The sequence below is a fragment of the Marmota flaviventris genome, chromosome 5 (assembly GCF_047511675.1).
Source record: "Marmota flaviventris isolate mMarFla1 chromosome 5, mMarFla1.hap1, whole genome shotgun sequence".
Lineage (NCBI taxonomy): Eukaryota > Metazoa > Chordata > Mammalia > Rodentia > Sciuridae > Marmota > Marmota flaviventris.
The window spans coordinates 7688656-7704442 of NC_092502.1; the positions used below are offsets into that span (position 1 = coordinate 7688656).

The following is a 15787-nucleotide window of genomic DNA, read 5'->3' on the forward strand; positions in this document are numbered from 1 at the left end:
TTGGGCTCCTCCTGCCTCAGACTCCCCAGGAACTGTTGCTGTCATTGCTGTTCGTTTCCGTGGTGAGGTGACAACCTAGGGCCTCACCCGTGCTAGGAAAACCTCTCCCTAGAGCCACAGCCCAGGCCCAGAGGTCACCTTCCGTGCCAGGTTCCCAGCAAAGGCTTCCTTCCGCGATTGGGTCCCAGAACTGCAAAGAGGCCCGCGAGAAACAGGGCGGGGCCCAAGGATCTGTCCCTCTCGCCAGTGATTGGGTGATGTTAGCCGTCACTCACAATGCGGAGCCGCGCCTGGAGGCGGTCCATCAGGGACGCCGGGTGGAACTGTCCAATCAGGTGCGCCGACGGCGGGGGAGGGCTGGCTTCCGCAGTCGGGCTGGCTTCCGCAGTCGGGCTGGCTTCCGCAGTCGGGCGGGCTTCGGTAATCCGGCGGGCTTTTTTTCCTCAGCAAATCCGCTCCTGCCTTTCCTCGCGCCGCGTGTTCTGCTTCGGAGGCTTCTGTGACTCTGAGCAGCCTTTGTTCTCCGAGAGCTCCGGTGCCGGGAGGTCCCTGGAGAGGACAGCGGGTCACCATGGAAGCCAAAATGGTGACTGTGCGGCCGGGGCTGGCGGAACTCGGTCGGCACCCGCGGGTGAGCTGCGGAGCGTGGAGGAGTCATGGCGGGCGGGTGGCTCTGGGCCTTGTTCTCTGGTCCCCCGAGTGTGCCGACGGCTGGGTCCCGAGGTCAGCTGCAGAGCGTGGGTCCTAGTCTCTGCTGGCGCGTGGCCCTGGGCCTCTGTACCAGTGGTCTTTGGGATGGGCTGGGATCAGGTCCTTGGCGTTCCCTCCCCTCCTTGCTGGTTGCCTACATGAAGTCTTCCAAATGTGGAGCAAACAGGATCACAAATCCTACTCTCCCCGGTGTAGGTCCTCTGAAGGCTGCTGTAGATCCTTAAAATTGCAGTTGCCTCCTGCATTCATTCTAAAATGCCATTTTTCTCTCCACTTCACAGCTTTATCAAATATTTGTTCTTCCTCGTATGTTTCAAGTGGACACATCTGTTAATTTTCATTTTCCCTAGTGAAATATTGCAAAGAATATATATTATTGACGGTCAAAACTAAGGTAGCTTTAACAGTGACTCCCCCCCACCCCACCCCGCCCCGCCGCCGCCCCCCTCCCTCTTTTTAAATTTTGAGATCTTGTCCTACTTATTTTGGAGGTTGGTCTCCAACTTGTGATTCTTCTGTCTCAGCCTCTGAGTCCCTGGGATTACAGGCCTATGCCACCATCCCTGGCAAGACTAACACTTTTGAAATAATTTGTTTTCTATTTGTGAATAGATTAATCACTTGACACTTTCCCTTGTTTGTGTAAAATAACTGCTTTAAAGAAAATAAAGCAATTGGTTATTGGTACAAAGGATATTGAATCCTGGTTTACATACCCTGCCCTTTTTTTGTATAAATTATTTATTTTTTAAAATTTGTTTTCATTAGTTATAATGACAGTAGAATGCATTTTGACACACCATATGTAAATAGAATTTAAATTCTCTTTTTTCTGCTTGTATGTGATGTGGATTCACACAGGCCATGCAGTCATATATGCACATAGGGTAATAATGTCTGATTTATTCTACTGTCCTTCATTCCCATCCCTTTTAAATTTTATTTTCAGACAGGGTGTGGCTATGTTGCCCTGGAACTTGTGATCCTTCTGCCTCAGCTTCTCAAGCTGTTGGGATTAAAGGCACTGGCCACCCCACCTGAGGAAAATAGTTCATTTTGATCCAAATATTAATGACTATATTCAGGAACATGGATTCAGGTTACCCTTAATGATGTATATGTTCCACCCTGGAATATATTACATACATCATTTTTTTTTTTTTAACCAGGGATTGAACTGATTGGCACTTAACCACTGAGCCCCATCCCCAGACCTTTGTATGTTTCATTTGAGATGTGATCTGAGTTGCCAAGGCTGACTTTGAATTTATCAATCCTCCTGCCTCAGTCTCTCAAACTGCTGGGATTACTCTGCTTTGCCTCTAGGAACTGTCATAGTCAGGATAAAAGAAATTTATATATGTATACATTAACCCATTGCATTGGTAGGAGCATCATATTGGTAGGCTACAGCAAAAAAAGGGGAAATTTCTTCTATAGGTCTGTTTTTATTATATTACTAGCCTTGGGGAATGATGGAAGGTAGATGTCTGGTTAGGTTATGGATACATTCTGAGAAATTCATTCATTTTTTGTTGTTGTAGGGGTGGTGGTTGTTGTTTTGGTACTGGAGATTGAATCCAGGGCACTCAACCACTGAGCCACCTCCTCAGCCCATTTTTCTGTTTTATTTGAGACAGGATCTTGCTGAGTTGCTTAGTGCTTCACTAAATTGCTGAGACTGGTTTTGAACTCATAACCTCCTGCCTCAGCCTTCCAAGCAGCTGGGATTGCAGATATGCACCACCAAGCCCAGCAGAAGTTTATTAGTTCTGAGAATTTGGTCTGATACAAAAGTTGAGGATTGGCTATTAAAGGACTTAAGATAGCCCAAGATAATTTTTGCTCTCCATAGAGAATCTAGTCTTTCCATCCTCTTGGTGGTCTAGTTAGCCAGAGTCAAGTAGTCTGAAAGTTCTTTGATGTAGATGCAACTTCATAGAGAACTTCAGTTCACACCTGTAAAAATCTCATGCTTCTCCTTTTATCTTCCTTAAATGCAGGCACCGTATCAGAATTTCTTGGGCAGAGAGGATCCTTTTGGACTCCTCATAGGGTCCAGTGTCCTCAGTCATTTTTCTTTCCAGAGGCTGCCCCAAGGTGCCTATACCTGCCCTGTGCCCTTCAGGGTGAGGTGAATTAGTTATTGACACAGTTTCTTCAGTAGGCATTGGCTTATCCATTTGTGTATTTCTCCTTGTGTGTAAGTTGTAGGAGATAAAGAATTGGTCCAGTTCCTCTCAGTTATCAAAGTTGTGTGAAGCACATGCTCATGATTTACTTGAAGTGCCTATGAATTGGTATCGGTGGCACTTTTATTCTAATGTGTAGATTATTTGTCCTCAGCTTTCTTTTGTCTTCTATGTTTTCATTTTTTTTTTTTTTTGTCCCTTTATTTTATTCATTTTTTCATGTGGTGTTGAGGATTGAATCCTCACAGGTGCTAGGCAGGTGCTCTACCACTGAACCTCAACCTCTCTTTGTTTGGCCTCATATCAGTTTTTTAGTGATGCTGATGTTCATGAAGAATTTCGTTCTGCAGGTTGTTGATTTCCTGATTGTGGGTTCATCAACAGTCTTTCTTTTACTTTCTTGTGTTTCATTTACATTTCCCTTGGTCGTCTTTCTCTGGTTTCCTGAATTAGAAGGTTCAATTATTGCTTTTAGCTCTTCTTTTCTGAAATGTACAATAGAGGCCTTATATATCCCTGAAGCACCATCTGATTTCCTACAGTGCACTTTTGCATTCCATTTCTCTCAAAATGGTCAACTTTTCCCTTGAGTCACGTCTTCCTCCTGTGTCTGTTTAGAGCCTGTGTTTCACCTTTCATTTCCTGGAGGCTTTCCAGCTGCTTCTGATCTGATTTCAGCTTTAATTCCCATGTTCTTTGAGCATGCTTGGGATTTCACTGGTGTTGCACACTTGTAGGGGTGTGGTTTATGGCTCAGAATGTGCCCTGTCCTGGAGGGTGTTGCTGTGGCCCTGAGAAGGCTGTGTGCTTCAATGTTGGCTAAAGGCCAAGGAAGTCCTCCTGTCTGCTCCTCTGCTGTGTGGTCTCAGACCTAACAGAGTTGTGCTGATGTCTCCCAGTGTAACTGTGGGTTTTTATTGTCCTGGGCGGTTCTGTATGTCTCTGCCTGGTGTATTTTGACTTTCTTTCAGGTGCATGTGTATTAAAAAATTCAAGACAGTTAGTTGAGTGTTTAACCTAGGGCTGGCTCCGTGGCGCATGCCTGTAATCCCAGCAGCTCAGGAGGTTTACAATTTCAACTTAGGCTCTAAACAACTTATAGAGACATGATCTCAAAGTAAATAAATAAAATTAAAAGGGCTTGGAGTGTGGATCAGAGGTTAAGCACTCCTGAGTTCAATTTCTGTTACCAAAAAGAAAAAAAAAAAAAGGAAGAAAGAAAAGAAAGAAAGACATTAGTGTAGGGATTCTGGAGTTTGATCTTTCTCGGAGATGGTCTATCTCAAGTCGTTTATTTGATAAGATGGGCCTTTCTGTTTCTCAGTATACTTTGTAAATGTTTGTTGTTTTTGAAAAGTTAAATGGAAATATTTTTCTTTCTCCTGTGGCATTGTTCCTGTTTGTTGAAGGCTTCATGCATTTCCTAGAAACTTTGTTGTTTGTGCTATGTGTAGTGAATTAGCTTGTGTTCAGCCAGTTTGACAGATTTCCCTGAATTCCTTGTGGTAGGAAGGATGGAAACTTTCACAGTTTAAGAGCTGTGATTTTGCAGGCCGACCCACAGCAGCTCTGCTTACTGACATTTCATGCAGGATTGCAGCAGCTGCAGGTGCCTGTAACAAGATAACCATGGTAGCAGAAGCAGCAAACAAAGTAGCAGGAACAGAACAATCCCTCTTTAGGCTTAGTGAAGTAAAAGTCCCTAAACTGAGTTCTTAGACTGTTGAAAGGCTTATGCCCATATAAGAATATAATATGCACCCTCCAAAATATTGCACCAGGTCCCTTGACTTGATGTACCAAAAACTTTCTTATGGCTTGGGCTTTAAGAATTGTTCCTCTGGGCTATGGTGCCACTAATAAACTGTTGCTTCCAGATCTCAGTGTCCTTGCCCTGAGCAACTTAGTATGACCCTGTCTACAAATAACACATGTGCTCAGGATGTAGCTCAGTCATTAAGCAGCCCTGGGTTCACTCCATGCATTTTTTTTTTCTTTCTTTAATTTGCCCACCATAAATAAATTTACATTAATTTTTCTGTAGGTTTTTGAAAAGTATTTTATTCTTTCACATTTGAATGTATAATAAATGGTCTTTTTGTCTAGAAAATAAAGGGATGCACTGCCTTTACCCCTCGGATTTCTGTTTGCCTGGACCACAATTGTGATCTGACTCCACAACACCTGCTGTCACTCATCATCTTTCCAAGCCTTGAAGGCCAACCCACTGAATGCTTTCTTATGGTCATTTGCTAACTTTTGCTGATATTGTGCTGCTCTGAATGTCCCATGTCTAAGGCCTTGAGTGTGGTTGTGTGTCACACCATGGAAGTTCTCCTGCCTTAGGTTTTTTTGCATCAGCATCTCTACAGCCGTGCAGAATCTCTTTCACAACAGACAACAATTACACATATTGCCCATCCTTGATCACAATGTCCTTGAGCAGAACATGGCTATGTGGTGCATGACTATACATTATGTGAGTGAACCCTCTGCTGTTCAGCAGTGTTTGGCAGTTGCTGGACGTTCATTATTCCTGTGAGTTTGGAAAAGTGGTTTCTATTATGAGACTTATAAAACTTTGTAAGGTTGTTAGGAGAAGGTGACATCTTGGGGACATTGACTTATTTCTAAGACACATGCCATCTTCCCATTTACCCCATTTTGCTTTGATATTAACCATTAGAAATTACCAAATTATTCTGTTATTGATCATTGCATTTGCTTATTACTTGGCTAAATTTGATCTGGAGTAAAGCACCTGACAAATTATACGTGTTCTCTTGGTTTAATCATTACACAGGATGAGAATAATCCCCAATTAACATATTGTGACTAAGTGGTTAAAGATTATCTGGGAGGAAAGCTTATTAGTGAGCGCATGCCTAGAGGGTGTGTGTGAGGGGTGATTATAGGCACTTCTGGAAGGAAGGAACAATAGACTTTTAGAAGGAAAACAGATCAGAAATACCATGTTGTTTACATAAACTGTGTAGGCACAGTGAACCACTGTGGTTTGCAGGATTTGTCTCAAATGCTGAGTTTCCTGATTCCAGCAATTTCCTACTCTGTCACCTTTCTTTTCTAAGGGTAAATAATATCAGGAGTGCTAATGTTAGCTCTGTACTGCACAGGACATTGTTAGAACATGTAATACACGGGTAACCAACAAAAAAAGGTTAGGAATAACCAGGGAGCATGTCTTATTTCCTGTGAACTTACCACTAGGAAGGGTGTCAAACACTCTATTGTTTGACTTTTGAGTGGCCCAATTCTAGTGTTGGAATGGCTATGAGGAATATAGTGCATTAAAGATTTGATGGACCAAATCATGGAATTTATCTGGAGGCCAGAGAATCATGTGAACATCATGCATGTTGATTATAGATTCCCCAGGTTATCATCTCTTCTGGCCTCCAATACATATTTGTGTGATATTTTAGATCTCAGTGACCTTTGAGGATGTGGCTGTGAACTTCACCCAGGAGGAATGGACTTTGCTGGATCTATCCCAGAAGAATCTTTACAGAGATGTGATGCTGGAAGTCCTCAGAAACCTGACTACTATAGGTAATAGTGATGTTTCTTTATTTAGTCAAATAGAGAACCAGTGTTTATTTGGTCATTTATGTAGAATGTGAAAAGGGAATCCTTTGATGAATTATTGCAACATAAAATGCACATAGACTGTGGCAAAGTTTTTCTAGCTCATAAGTAATACATAATGATTGTTCTGTGTTGCCATTTTAGGAAACACATGGGAAGACAAGAACATTGAAGTTCAGATTGAAAATTCTGGGAGTAGTCTAAGGTAATTGTACTCACCAGAGGGGGCAATGTCCTTGAGGAAATCTTACAATGTCATCTGATTTTTAAAACAAACCAACCAAAGAAATATGTACAATGTGAAATGTGTTTATTCTTATAAATATTTTTTACCAGATATATATATATATATTTGCATGTAACATAGATACTCAGTCTTTTCAAAGTAGTCAACATGAAAAAAAATACTATGAAATTGCATATGTGCATATCACTGTTTGGATAAAAGCTATAGGGAAACTGTGTTGGTAAGGATTGTTTTCTTTCAGTCTGTTTATTTTCAGGCAATTTGAACAAGTCAGAAAACCTACTGTTTAACTGCATTGGTGGTAATATAAGCCCAAGACCTATTAATGAATAGAAAATCATTAATAAATCAAGCATTGATAATGTGCTGGTCATTTTTATAGAAGTCATGGTTAAATTAACCTGACAAAGAAAAAATTTAATAGAGTAAATCCATGTTACTGCATTATGTATTAAAAAGACTTCATATGCCCTTTATTCCTTCATAGGCAGATCACATCTCACTCTGGACAGAAACCCTACATGCATGTGGAATGTGAAGAGAAGCCATGTGAATTTAAACAATATGAGAAATCTCTGGTTTCTCGTAGAAGTGGTGAAACACAAATGTTAATACAAACTGTAAATGGACCTTATAAAAGTACAGTGTGTGGGAATGTCTTCAGTTGTCCCAATTCCATTCAAAGACATGAAGAAACCCATACTGGGCAGAAACCCTATGAAAGTACACAATGCGGTGAGACGTCTTCTTCTTTCACCGATGTTCAGAGACAAATGATAACACACAGTCGTGATAAACGTTTTAGGTGTAGGGTATTTGGAAAAGCCTTTTGTTCTCCCTATCTTTTTAGAAGACATGAACAAACACCTACTGAGGAGCAATGCCATGAATGCATAAATTGGGTGAAAGGCTTCAAATATTCCAAATCCCTTAAATGCCATGGAGTAACTCACACCAGAGAGAAGCCCTATAAATGTGAGCAATGTGGGAAAGCCTTCACTAATCCCAGTTCATGTAGAAGACACCAAATAACTCATACAGAAGAGAAGCACTATGAATGTAAGCAGTGTGGAAAAGCCTTCTCAAATTCTTCTTCCCTTCACATACATAAACAAAGTCATGCTGGGGAGAAGTCCTATAAATGTAAGCAGTGTGGCAAAGCCTTCACTTTTCCCTCTCACCTCCAAGTACATGAACGATCTCATACTGGAGAGAAGCCCTATAAATGTAAGCAGTGTGGCAAAGCCTTCACTCAGTCCTCTAACCTTCGCTCACATGAACGAACTCATACTGGAGAGAAGCCCTATGAGTGTCAGCAATGTGGAAAAGCCTTTGCTACAGCCCATCAACTTCACAGACATGGAAGAATGCATACTGGAGAGAAGCCCTATGAATGTAAACAATGTGGAAAATTTTTTTCTAGATCCAGTCATCTTCAGATACATGGAAGAACACATACTAGAGAGAAGCCTTATGAATGTAAACAGTGTGGAAAAGCCTTCACTCAGTGTTCTACCCTTCACTCACATGAACAAACTCATACTGTACAAAAACTCTATGAATGTAAAAGATGTGACAAAACCTTTACTTGTTCCTCTCAACTTCAATTACATGAACAAACTCATATTGGAGAAAAGCCCTATGAATGTAAACGATGTGGAAAAGCCTTTGCTACATTCCCTCAGTTTCAAATACATGAAAGAACCCATTCTGGAGAGAAGCCCTATGAATGTGAACAATGTGGAAAAGCCTTTGCAACATTCTGTCAGCTTCACATACATGGAAGAATGCATACTGGAGAGAAGATAAATGATTGTAAACAGCGTGGAAAAACCTTTGCTAAATCCAGTTGCCTTAACAAACATGGAAGAACTCATACTAGAGAGAAGACCTATAAGTGTCAACAATGTGGAAAAGCCTTCACCACTTCCTCTCATCTCCAGATACATGAACGAATCCACACTGGAGAGAAGCCCTATAAATGTAAGCAGTGTGGCAAAGCCTTCACTCAGTCCTCTAACCTCTCTGCACATGAACGAATTCATACTGGAGAGAAGCCTTATGAATGTAAGCAATGTGGAAAAGTCTTCACTACATCCAGTTCCCTTCACAAACATGAAAGAACTCATAGAGAGAAACCATACGAATGTCAACAATGTGGAAAAGCCTTCACTACTTCCTTTTGTCTCCAAATACATGAAAAAACTCATACTGTAGAGAAGCCCTATAAATGTAAGCAGTGCGGCAAAGCCTTCACTGAGTCTTCTAACCTTCATTCACATGAACGAATTCATACTGGAGAGAAGCCCTATGAATGTCAACAATGTGGAAAAGCCTTTGCTACCTTGAGATGCCTTCATAAACATGGAAAAATTCATAGTAGAGAGAAGCCCTATGAATGTCTCCAATGTGGAAAAACCTTCACTATTTCCTCTTATCTCCAAATACATGAACGAACTCATTCTGGAGAGAAGCCCTATAAATGTAAGCACTGTGGCAAAGCCTTCACTCAGTCCTCTAACCTTCACTCACATGAACGAACTCATACTGGAGAGAAGCCCTATGAATGTCAACAATGTGGAAAAGCCTTTGCTACATCCAGTTGCCTTAACAAACATAGAAGAATTCATACTAGAGAGAAGCTCTATAAATGTAAGCAGTGTGGCAAAGCCTTCACTCAGTCTTTTCACCTGCACTCACATAAACAAACTCATATTGGAGAGAAGACTTATGAATGTAAACAATGTGGAAAAGCTTTTGCTAGATCCTGTCACCTTCAGATTCATGGACGAACACATACTGGAGAGAAGCCCTATGAATGTAAACAGTGTGGAAAAGCCTTTGCTGTATCCCATCAACTTCATACACACGGAAGATTGCATACTGGAGAGAAGCCCTATGAATGTAAACAATGTGGAAAAGCCTTTTCTACATCCTGTCAGCTTCACATACATGGAAGAACACATACTGGAGAAAAACCCTATGAATGTAAACAATGTGGAAAAACCTTTGCTACATCCAGTTGCCTTCACAAACATAAAAGAACTCATACTAGAGAGAAGCCCTATAAGTGTAAACAATGTGAAAAAGCCTTTGCTACATCCAGTTGCCTTCACATACATAGGAGAACTCATACTAGAGAGAAGCCCTATGAATGTCAACAATGTGGAAAAGCCTTCACTACTTCCTCTTATCTTCGAATACATGAACGAACTCATACTGGAGAGAAGCCCTATGAATGTAAGCAGTGTGGCAAAGCCTTCACTCAGTCCTCTAACCTTCACTCACATGAACGAACACATACTGGAGAGAAGCCCTATGAATGTCAGCAATGTGGGAAAGCCTTTGCTAGGTCCGGTTGCCTTAACAAACATGGAAGAACTCATACTAGAGAGAAGCCCTATAAATGTAAGCAGTGTGGCAAAGCCTTCACTCAGTCTTGTCATCTTCACTCACATGAACAAACTCATTGGAGAGAAACCTCTTAACATCAACAATGTGGAAAAGCATTTGCTAGATCCAGTCACCTTCAGATTCATGGAAGAACACATACTGGAGAGAAGCCCTATGAATGTCAACAATGTGGAAAAGCCTTTGCTACATTTTTTCAGCTTCACAGACATGAACAAACTCATACTGGAGAGAAATCCTACTAATGAAAACAATGGACAAAGTCTTCGTTATTACCATTTTACTCATAAACATGTAGTAGTAAGTGTACTGGGGAAAAATCCTTGCAGTGAAAAAATGTGGTAAATCAATACTCCTTGTCTCCTTCTAAGACATGAGAGGGCTCAAATTGCAGATTTGTTTTGTTTTGTTTTGTACTTGTGTGTTTGACCACTGAGCCCATCCTCAGTCATTTTTATTTTTTATTTTGAGTGAGGCACTAGTGGAGTTGCTTAGGGTCATGCTAAGTTCTGGAGACTGACCTCAAACTTGTGATCCTTCAGACTCATTGTCCTGATTGCTGGGATTACAGGTGTACACCATCACATCAGACTGAATAACTCTAAATGTAAAAAATATGGAAATTCTTCCTTTTTCTCATTGCCTTCAAAGACATTTCATTTACCCTGTAAAACAAATCTCCTGGCAGTGTGATGTTTTATTTTCCTTCTTATATACGAAAGTATTCATGGAGAGAAGCCTGTAACTGTGAGAAATGTGTCTTTTAGGTTTTTTAGTTCCTTCTAAGAACTGGAAATATTCATCTTGAACGATTCATGCAAAATAATAATAATAAAATAATAAATTCCATTCAAGTAAGAAATGTAAAGGCTTTAGATATTCTAGTTTGTTCAGTTGTATGAAAGGACTCACACAGTATCAAAACCCTGTGCATAAACAATGTGGGACAATATTCAACTTACACAGTTTCCTTCAGACATGAAAGGAATGAGATCACCTTCTGTCCTTAAGCAAGGTGGTCACACTATCAACTTTCCAGGTCTTTTGAAATCGCATGGAAGAACTCATAGTGGAGAAAACCCTTGTATGTAGAAATGTGGCAAGGCCTTCAGTTGTTTCAGTTTCATTCAGTCTTGTTCAGATTTGAGTACATTTGTTTTTCCTTTTTTTGGTACCAGGGATTAAACCCAGAGTTGCTTATGAACTGAACCACATCTCAGCCCTTTTTAAATTATTATAAAAACTTAAAACATAGTCTCACTGAATTGCTTAGATCTTCACTAAGTTGCAGAGGCTGGCTTTGAACTTGTATTGCTCCTGCTTAGCCTTTTGAGCCATTGGAATTAGTTGTGTGCTTCCTTCAGCAAGTGACATTTTTCTTGAGAAAAGCTCTGCAAGTGTGTGCCTTCATTTCTCCTTTGTCTATTCAGAGGTAATGGAAATGCATCCTGGGGTGAATGAACATTGCATCAGCATGAGGATGTGAAAGCAACATGCTTTTAATGGGTTAAATCTCTTTACATATTATTAGATTCTATTTTTCTTAATTTAAGTTTTTTGCATCTGTAGTCAACTCTTACATATTATGACATAATGTTATACATACTATGTATATATGTGTGTTTAAAATCTAGTATGTACTATCTCTTCAAATACCTTCTGACTTTATATATATTGTGCATGAATTTTGAGAAGTTCTAAATTTTATAAGAAAGGTAAGAGAATGTGGCAAGTTCTCCACCACTAGGTATACACTTGCACCTAAAGTTAAATAGAAACTTAATCAACAGCATTTAAATGATTCTCTCATTATTTCAAACCTGTGGGAGTTATATAAAAAAGAGAACGTGTGCATGCTTCAGCCTAGCTATGCATTTTACATATTGAATTAAAAAGTACACTTAAATTTTTCTTCACTGTTAATAATCAGTTCGTCAGGCTCTATATAAAATAACATTTTGGTAGCAAATGAAGATATCAACAAATAAATTTACTTCAACATACATGATCTAATATTTGTAAGTTTTCTGGTTGCACTAAATAAAACTGTAGTAGTCCTACCATATAAAACAAAAAAGGAATATTAAAATTTGCAAGAGGAAAACGTCAGGTCACACTTACTGATAAACCATCAAGGCTCACTTCTTATATTTTTATGTATTGTTTTTAGATGCACATGACAGTAGAGTGTTTTGACATATTATACACAAATGGAGTGTAACCCATTGCAGTTTTTATTTCATTCTCGTGGTTGAAAATGATGTGGAGTTATACTTTCATGTATTCATATATGAGCATATGTCTGATTTATTCTACTGTGTTCTATTCCCACTCCACCATTTAATCCCCTTTGACTGACCCATGAGTTTCTATACTTCCCTTCCCTGCCTCCCTTGTTATGGGTTAGCATCCACACATCAGAGAGAATATTCAACTTTTGTTTTGGGGGGGACTGGCTTAATTCACTGAGCATGATATTCTCCAGTTTCATCCATTCAGCAGCAAATACCATAATTTTATTATTCTTTATAGCTGAGTAACATTCCATGGTGTATATGTACCACGTTTTCTCTACCCATTCATCTGTTGAAGAGTACCTAGGTTGATTCCAAAGCTTGGCTATTGTAAATTAAGCTGATATAAATATTGATGCTGCTGTGTCACTGTAGTATGCTGATTTTAAGTCTTTGGGGTATAAACCAAAGAGTGGAATAACTGGGTCAAATTGTTTTTCCATTCCAAGTTTTCTAAGGAATCTCCACACTGCTTTCCAGAGTGATTGAACCAATTTGCAGTCCCAACATCAAAGTATGAGTGTATAATTCTTTTCCTGCATCCTATCCAGCATTAATTGTTACTTGCTTTCTTGATAGTCCTCAAGGTTAATTTCTGGCTTCCCTAATCACAACACAAAGTCAAGGAGGGCTTATATTGCAAACACTAAGGGACCCTATCTACTCAATCTTCAGAGTCAACAAAAGTGCCTGGGAGGCTGCTGCAACAGTCCCTGGGCTCTGGGGTCCCCAGGGGACTTCCTCCTGCAGGCTTGGTGATCTGGCCTTTTGTTCCCTGCAGATGGGGGCTGTGCCCTGATTCTCCTCAGGAATTGGCAGAGTTGATGGGTAAAACACACTAAGCAGTGCTCTTGGGTAAATGTGAAGGAGTTTTGCAGATAAAAGTTGAATTAATTTTGAGTCAAAAAAAGCACTTGTGCTGAATTGCTCAGGCCAATAAGATGAAAATGGGAGAAGGAGGGACCAGGTGTCTCTGAGGTCAGGCCTCATTCCTGCCAGCCTTAAGAAAGTGACCAGTATGCTGTGTTCAACATGCAACCCACAGAAATTGACAGATAATAGATGTCTAAGAGTATTAAACTATTGAAGTTGGATTGTTTGTTCATATCAGTTTATTTGCAGTTAGACATTTGAGTTTCCCACTTCAAATGATCATTAGCATCCTTTAAAGAGTCTTCTTAGATATAAAAGATGCAGTATGTAAAACAGTCCAGATCCTGTGTTATGTAATTCCTTGATGTGTCATAAATTTGTGATTTGTAAAGATCATACATCATTTGGTTAATCAGAGAGTCAATCTATGTGCATATCTTAAGTGTTCCTTAACATAAGGATTATTTTTAAAGTTGTCAGTTAAAAAGTATCTATATTTCATTTGAATAAGTAGATTTTTATCATTTATTTTGAGTTAAATTTGACTGTATTTTATGGAGGGCAGACCATGGTGCTAATGAAGTGTCATTTTCTTTGTGCACCTGCGTTTTAAAAAAAATTATATATAAACAAAATGTAAATTTATTGGTTACACAACATTTCAGTTTTTGAGAGCATCTCACACTAAGAAACACATTTTACTTCTACTTAACAGCACAAATGGGTATACAGGCCATATTTAAAAAAAAAGACTTCACAAAAAAATGCTAACATTATACTCAATACAAAGATATTTTCTATTTTATTTATTTCCATTAAAAAATGCTGATTGCACTCAAACTAAAAAGTTTTTTCTCAGCAAAAGAAACAATCTGTGAGGTGAATAGAGAGCCTACATCTTGGGAGTAAATCTTTACCCCTCACACATCAGATAGTCCACTAATCTCTAGGGTATATAAAGAACTCAAAAAGCTAAGCACCAAAAAAACAAATAACCCAATCAATAAATGGGCCAAGGACCTGAACAAACACTTCTCAGAAGATGATATACAGTCAATCAACAAATATATGAAAATGTTCATCATTGCTAGCAATTAGAGAAATACAAATCAAAACCACTCTTAAGATTTCATCTCACTCCAGTCAGAATGGCAGCTATTATGAAGACAAACAACAATAAGTGTTGGTGAGGATGTGGGGGAAAAGGTACACTCATTGCTGGTGGGACTGCAAATTGGTGCAGCCAATATGGAAGCAGTATGGAAATTTCTTGGAAAATTGGGAATGGAACCACCATTTGACCCAGCTATCCCTCTCCTCGGTCTATAACCAAAGGACTTAAAAGCAACATACTACAGGGACACAGCCACATCAATGTTTATAGCAGCACAATTCATGAAACCTAAACTGTGGACCCAACCTAGATGCCTTCAATAAATGAATGGATTAAAAAATGTGGCATATATACACAATGGGACATTACTCCGCAATAAAAGAGAATAAAATCATGGCAATTTGCAGGTAAATGGATGGAGTTGAAGAAGATAGTGCTAAGTTAGCCAATCTTAAAAAAAACAAATGCTGAATGTTTTCTCTGATATAAGGAGGCTGATTCATAGTGGGGTAGGGAGGGGGAGCATGGGAGGAATAGACAAACTGGATAGGCAGAGGGAAGGGAGGGGCGTGGTGTTAGAAATAATGGTGGAATATAATGGACATTATTATCCAAAGTTACATGTATGAAGACATGAATTGGTGTGAATATACTTTGTATACAACCAGAGATATGAAATATTGTGCTCTATATGTGTAATAAGAATTGTAATGCATTTCACTATCATATATAATAAAAAAAAATAATTAAAAATGTTGATTGTAAAGCAGGGCTTGGTGGAGCACGCCTATAATCCTAACGGCTCAGGAGTCTGAGACAGGAGGATCACGAGTTCAAAGCCAGCCTCAACAACAGTGAAGCACTAAAGCAACTCAGTGAGACCCTCTCTCTAAATAAATACAAAATAGGGCTGGGGATGTAGCTTAGTGGTATAGAGCCCTTGAGTTCAATCTCTGGTATCCCCCGACAAAAAAAAAAAAAGTTGATCGTAAGACATACTAACTTGATTTCATGACCAGCTGATCATCTGCAATCTCAATGGCAACACTGGTTTCCTTATTTTTAAAAAGCTGGAACTCTTCCAGTTGCTGCTTTTCTTCAGCTGTCAAAACTGTAAATACATCTTCTGAAGGATCCTCCTCATCCACTGGAATAGACAAGTCATCCAAATGGCTGATCTGTCCATCTTTTCTGACTTCATGAACAACAAAGTCAGAGTATCTTTCTTTTAAAATTCCGGAGAATCCTTGATGAGAACTTACAAACTTGGTGATGCCCACAATCAAGTTCAGTAAGTCCATGTTTCATCATGTCTGCAAAACTCTGTTCCTCTTCCTCC

At 39.6% G+C, this 15787-nt stretch overlaps 1 protein-coding gene across 1 annotated transcript; it reads left to right on the forward strand.

The window, feature by feature from the left end:
- Positions 1-395: 395 nt before the first annotated feature.
- Positions 396-10342, forward strand: LOC114095363 (zinc finger protein 709-like). Its single transcript, XM_027938547.3, is given in 7 exon segments — positions 396-631; positions 6347-6473; positions 6654-6714; positions 7244-9708; positions 9711-9737; positions 9740-9814; positions 9817-10342. Coding segments are annotated over 7 exon segments (3243 nt in total). The 5' UTR covers positions 396-571; the 3' UTR covers positions 10245-10342.
- The last annotated feature ends 5445 nt before the right edge of the window (positions 10343-15787 follow it).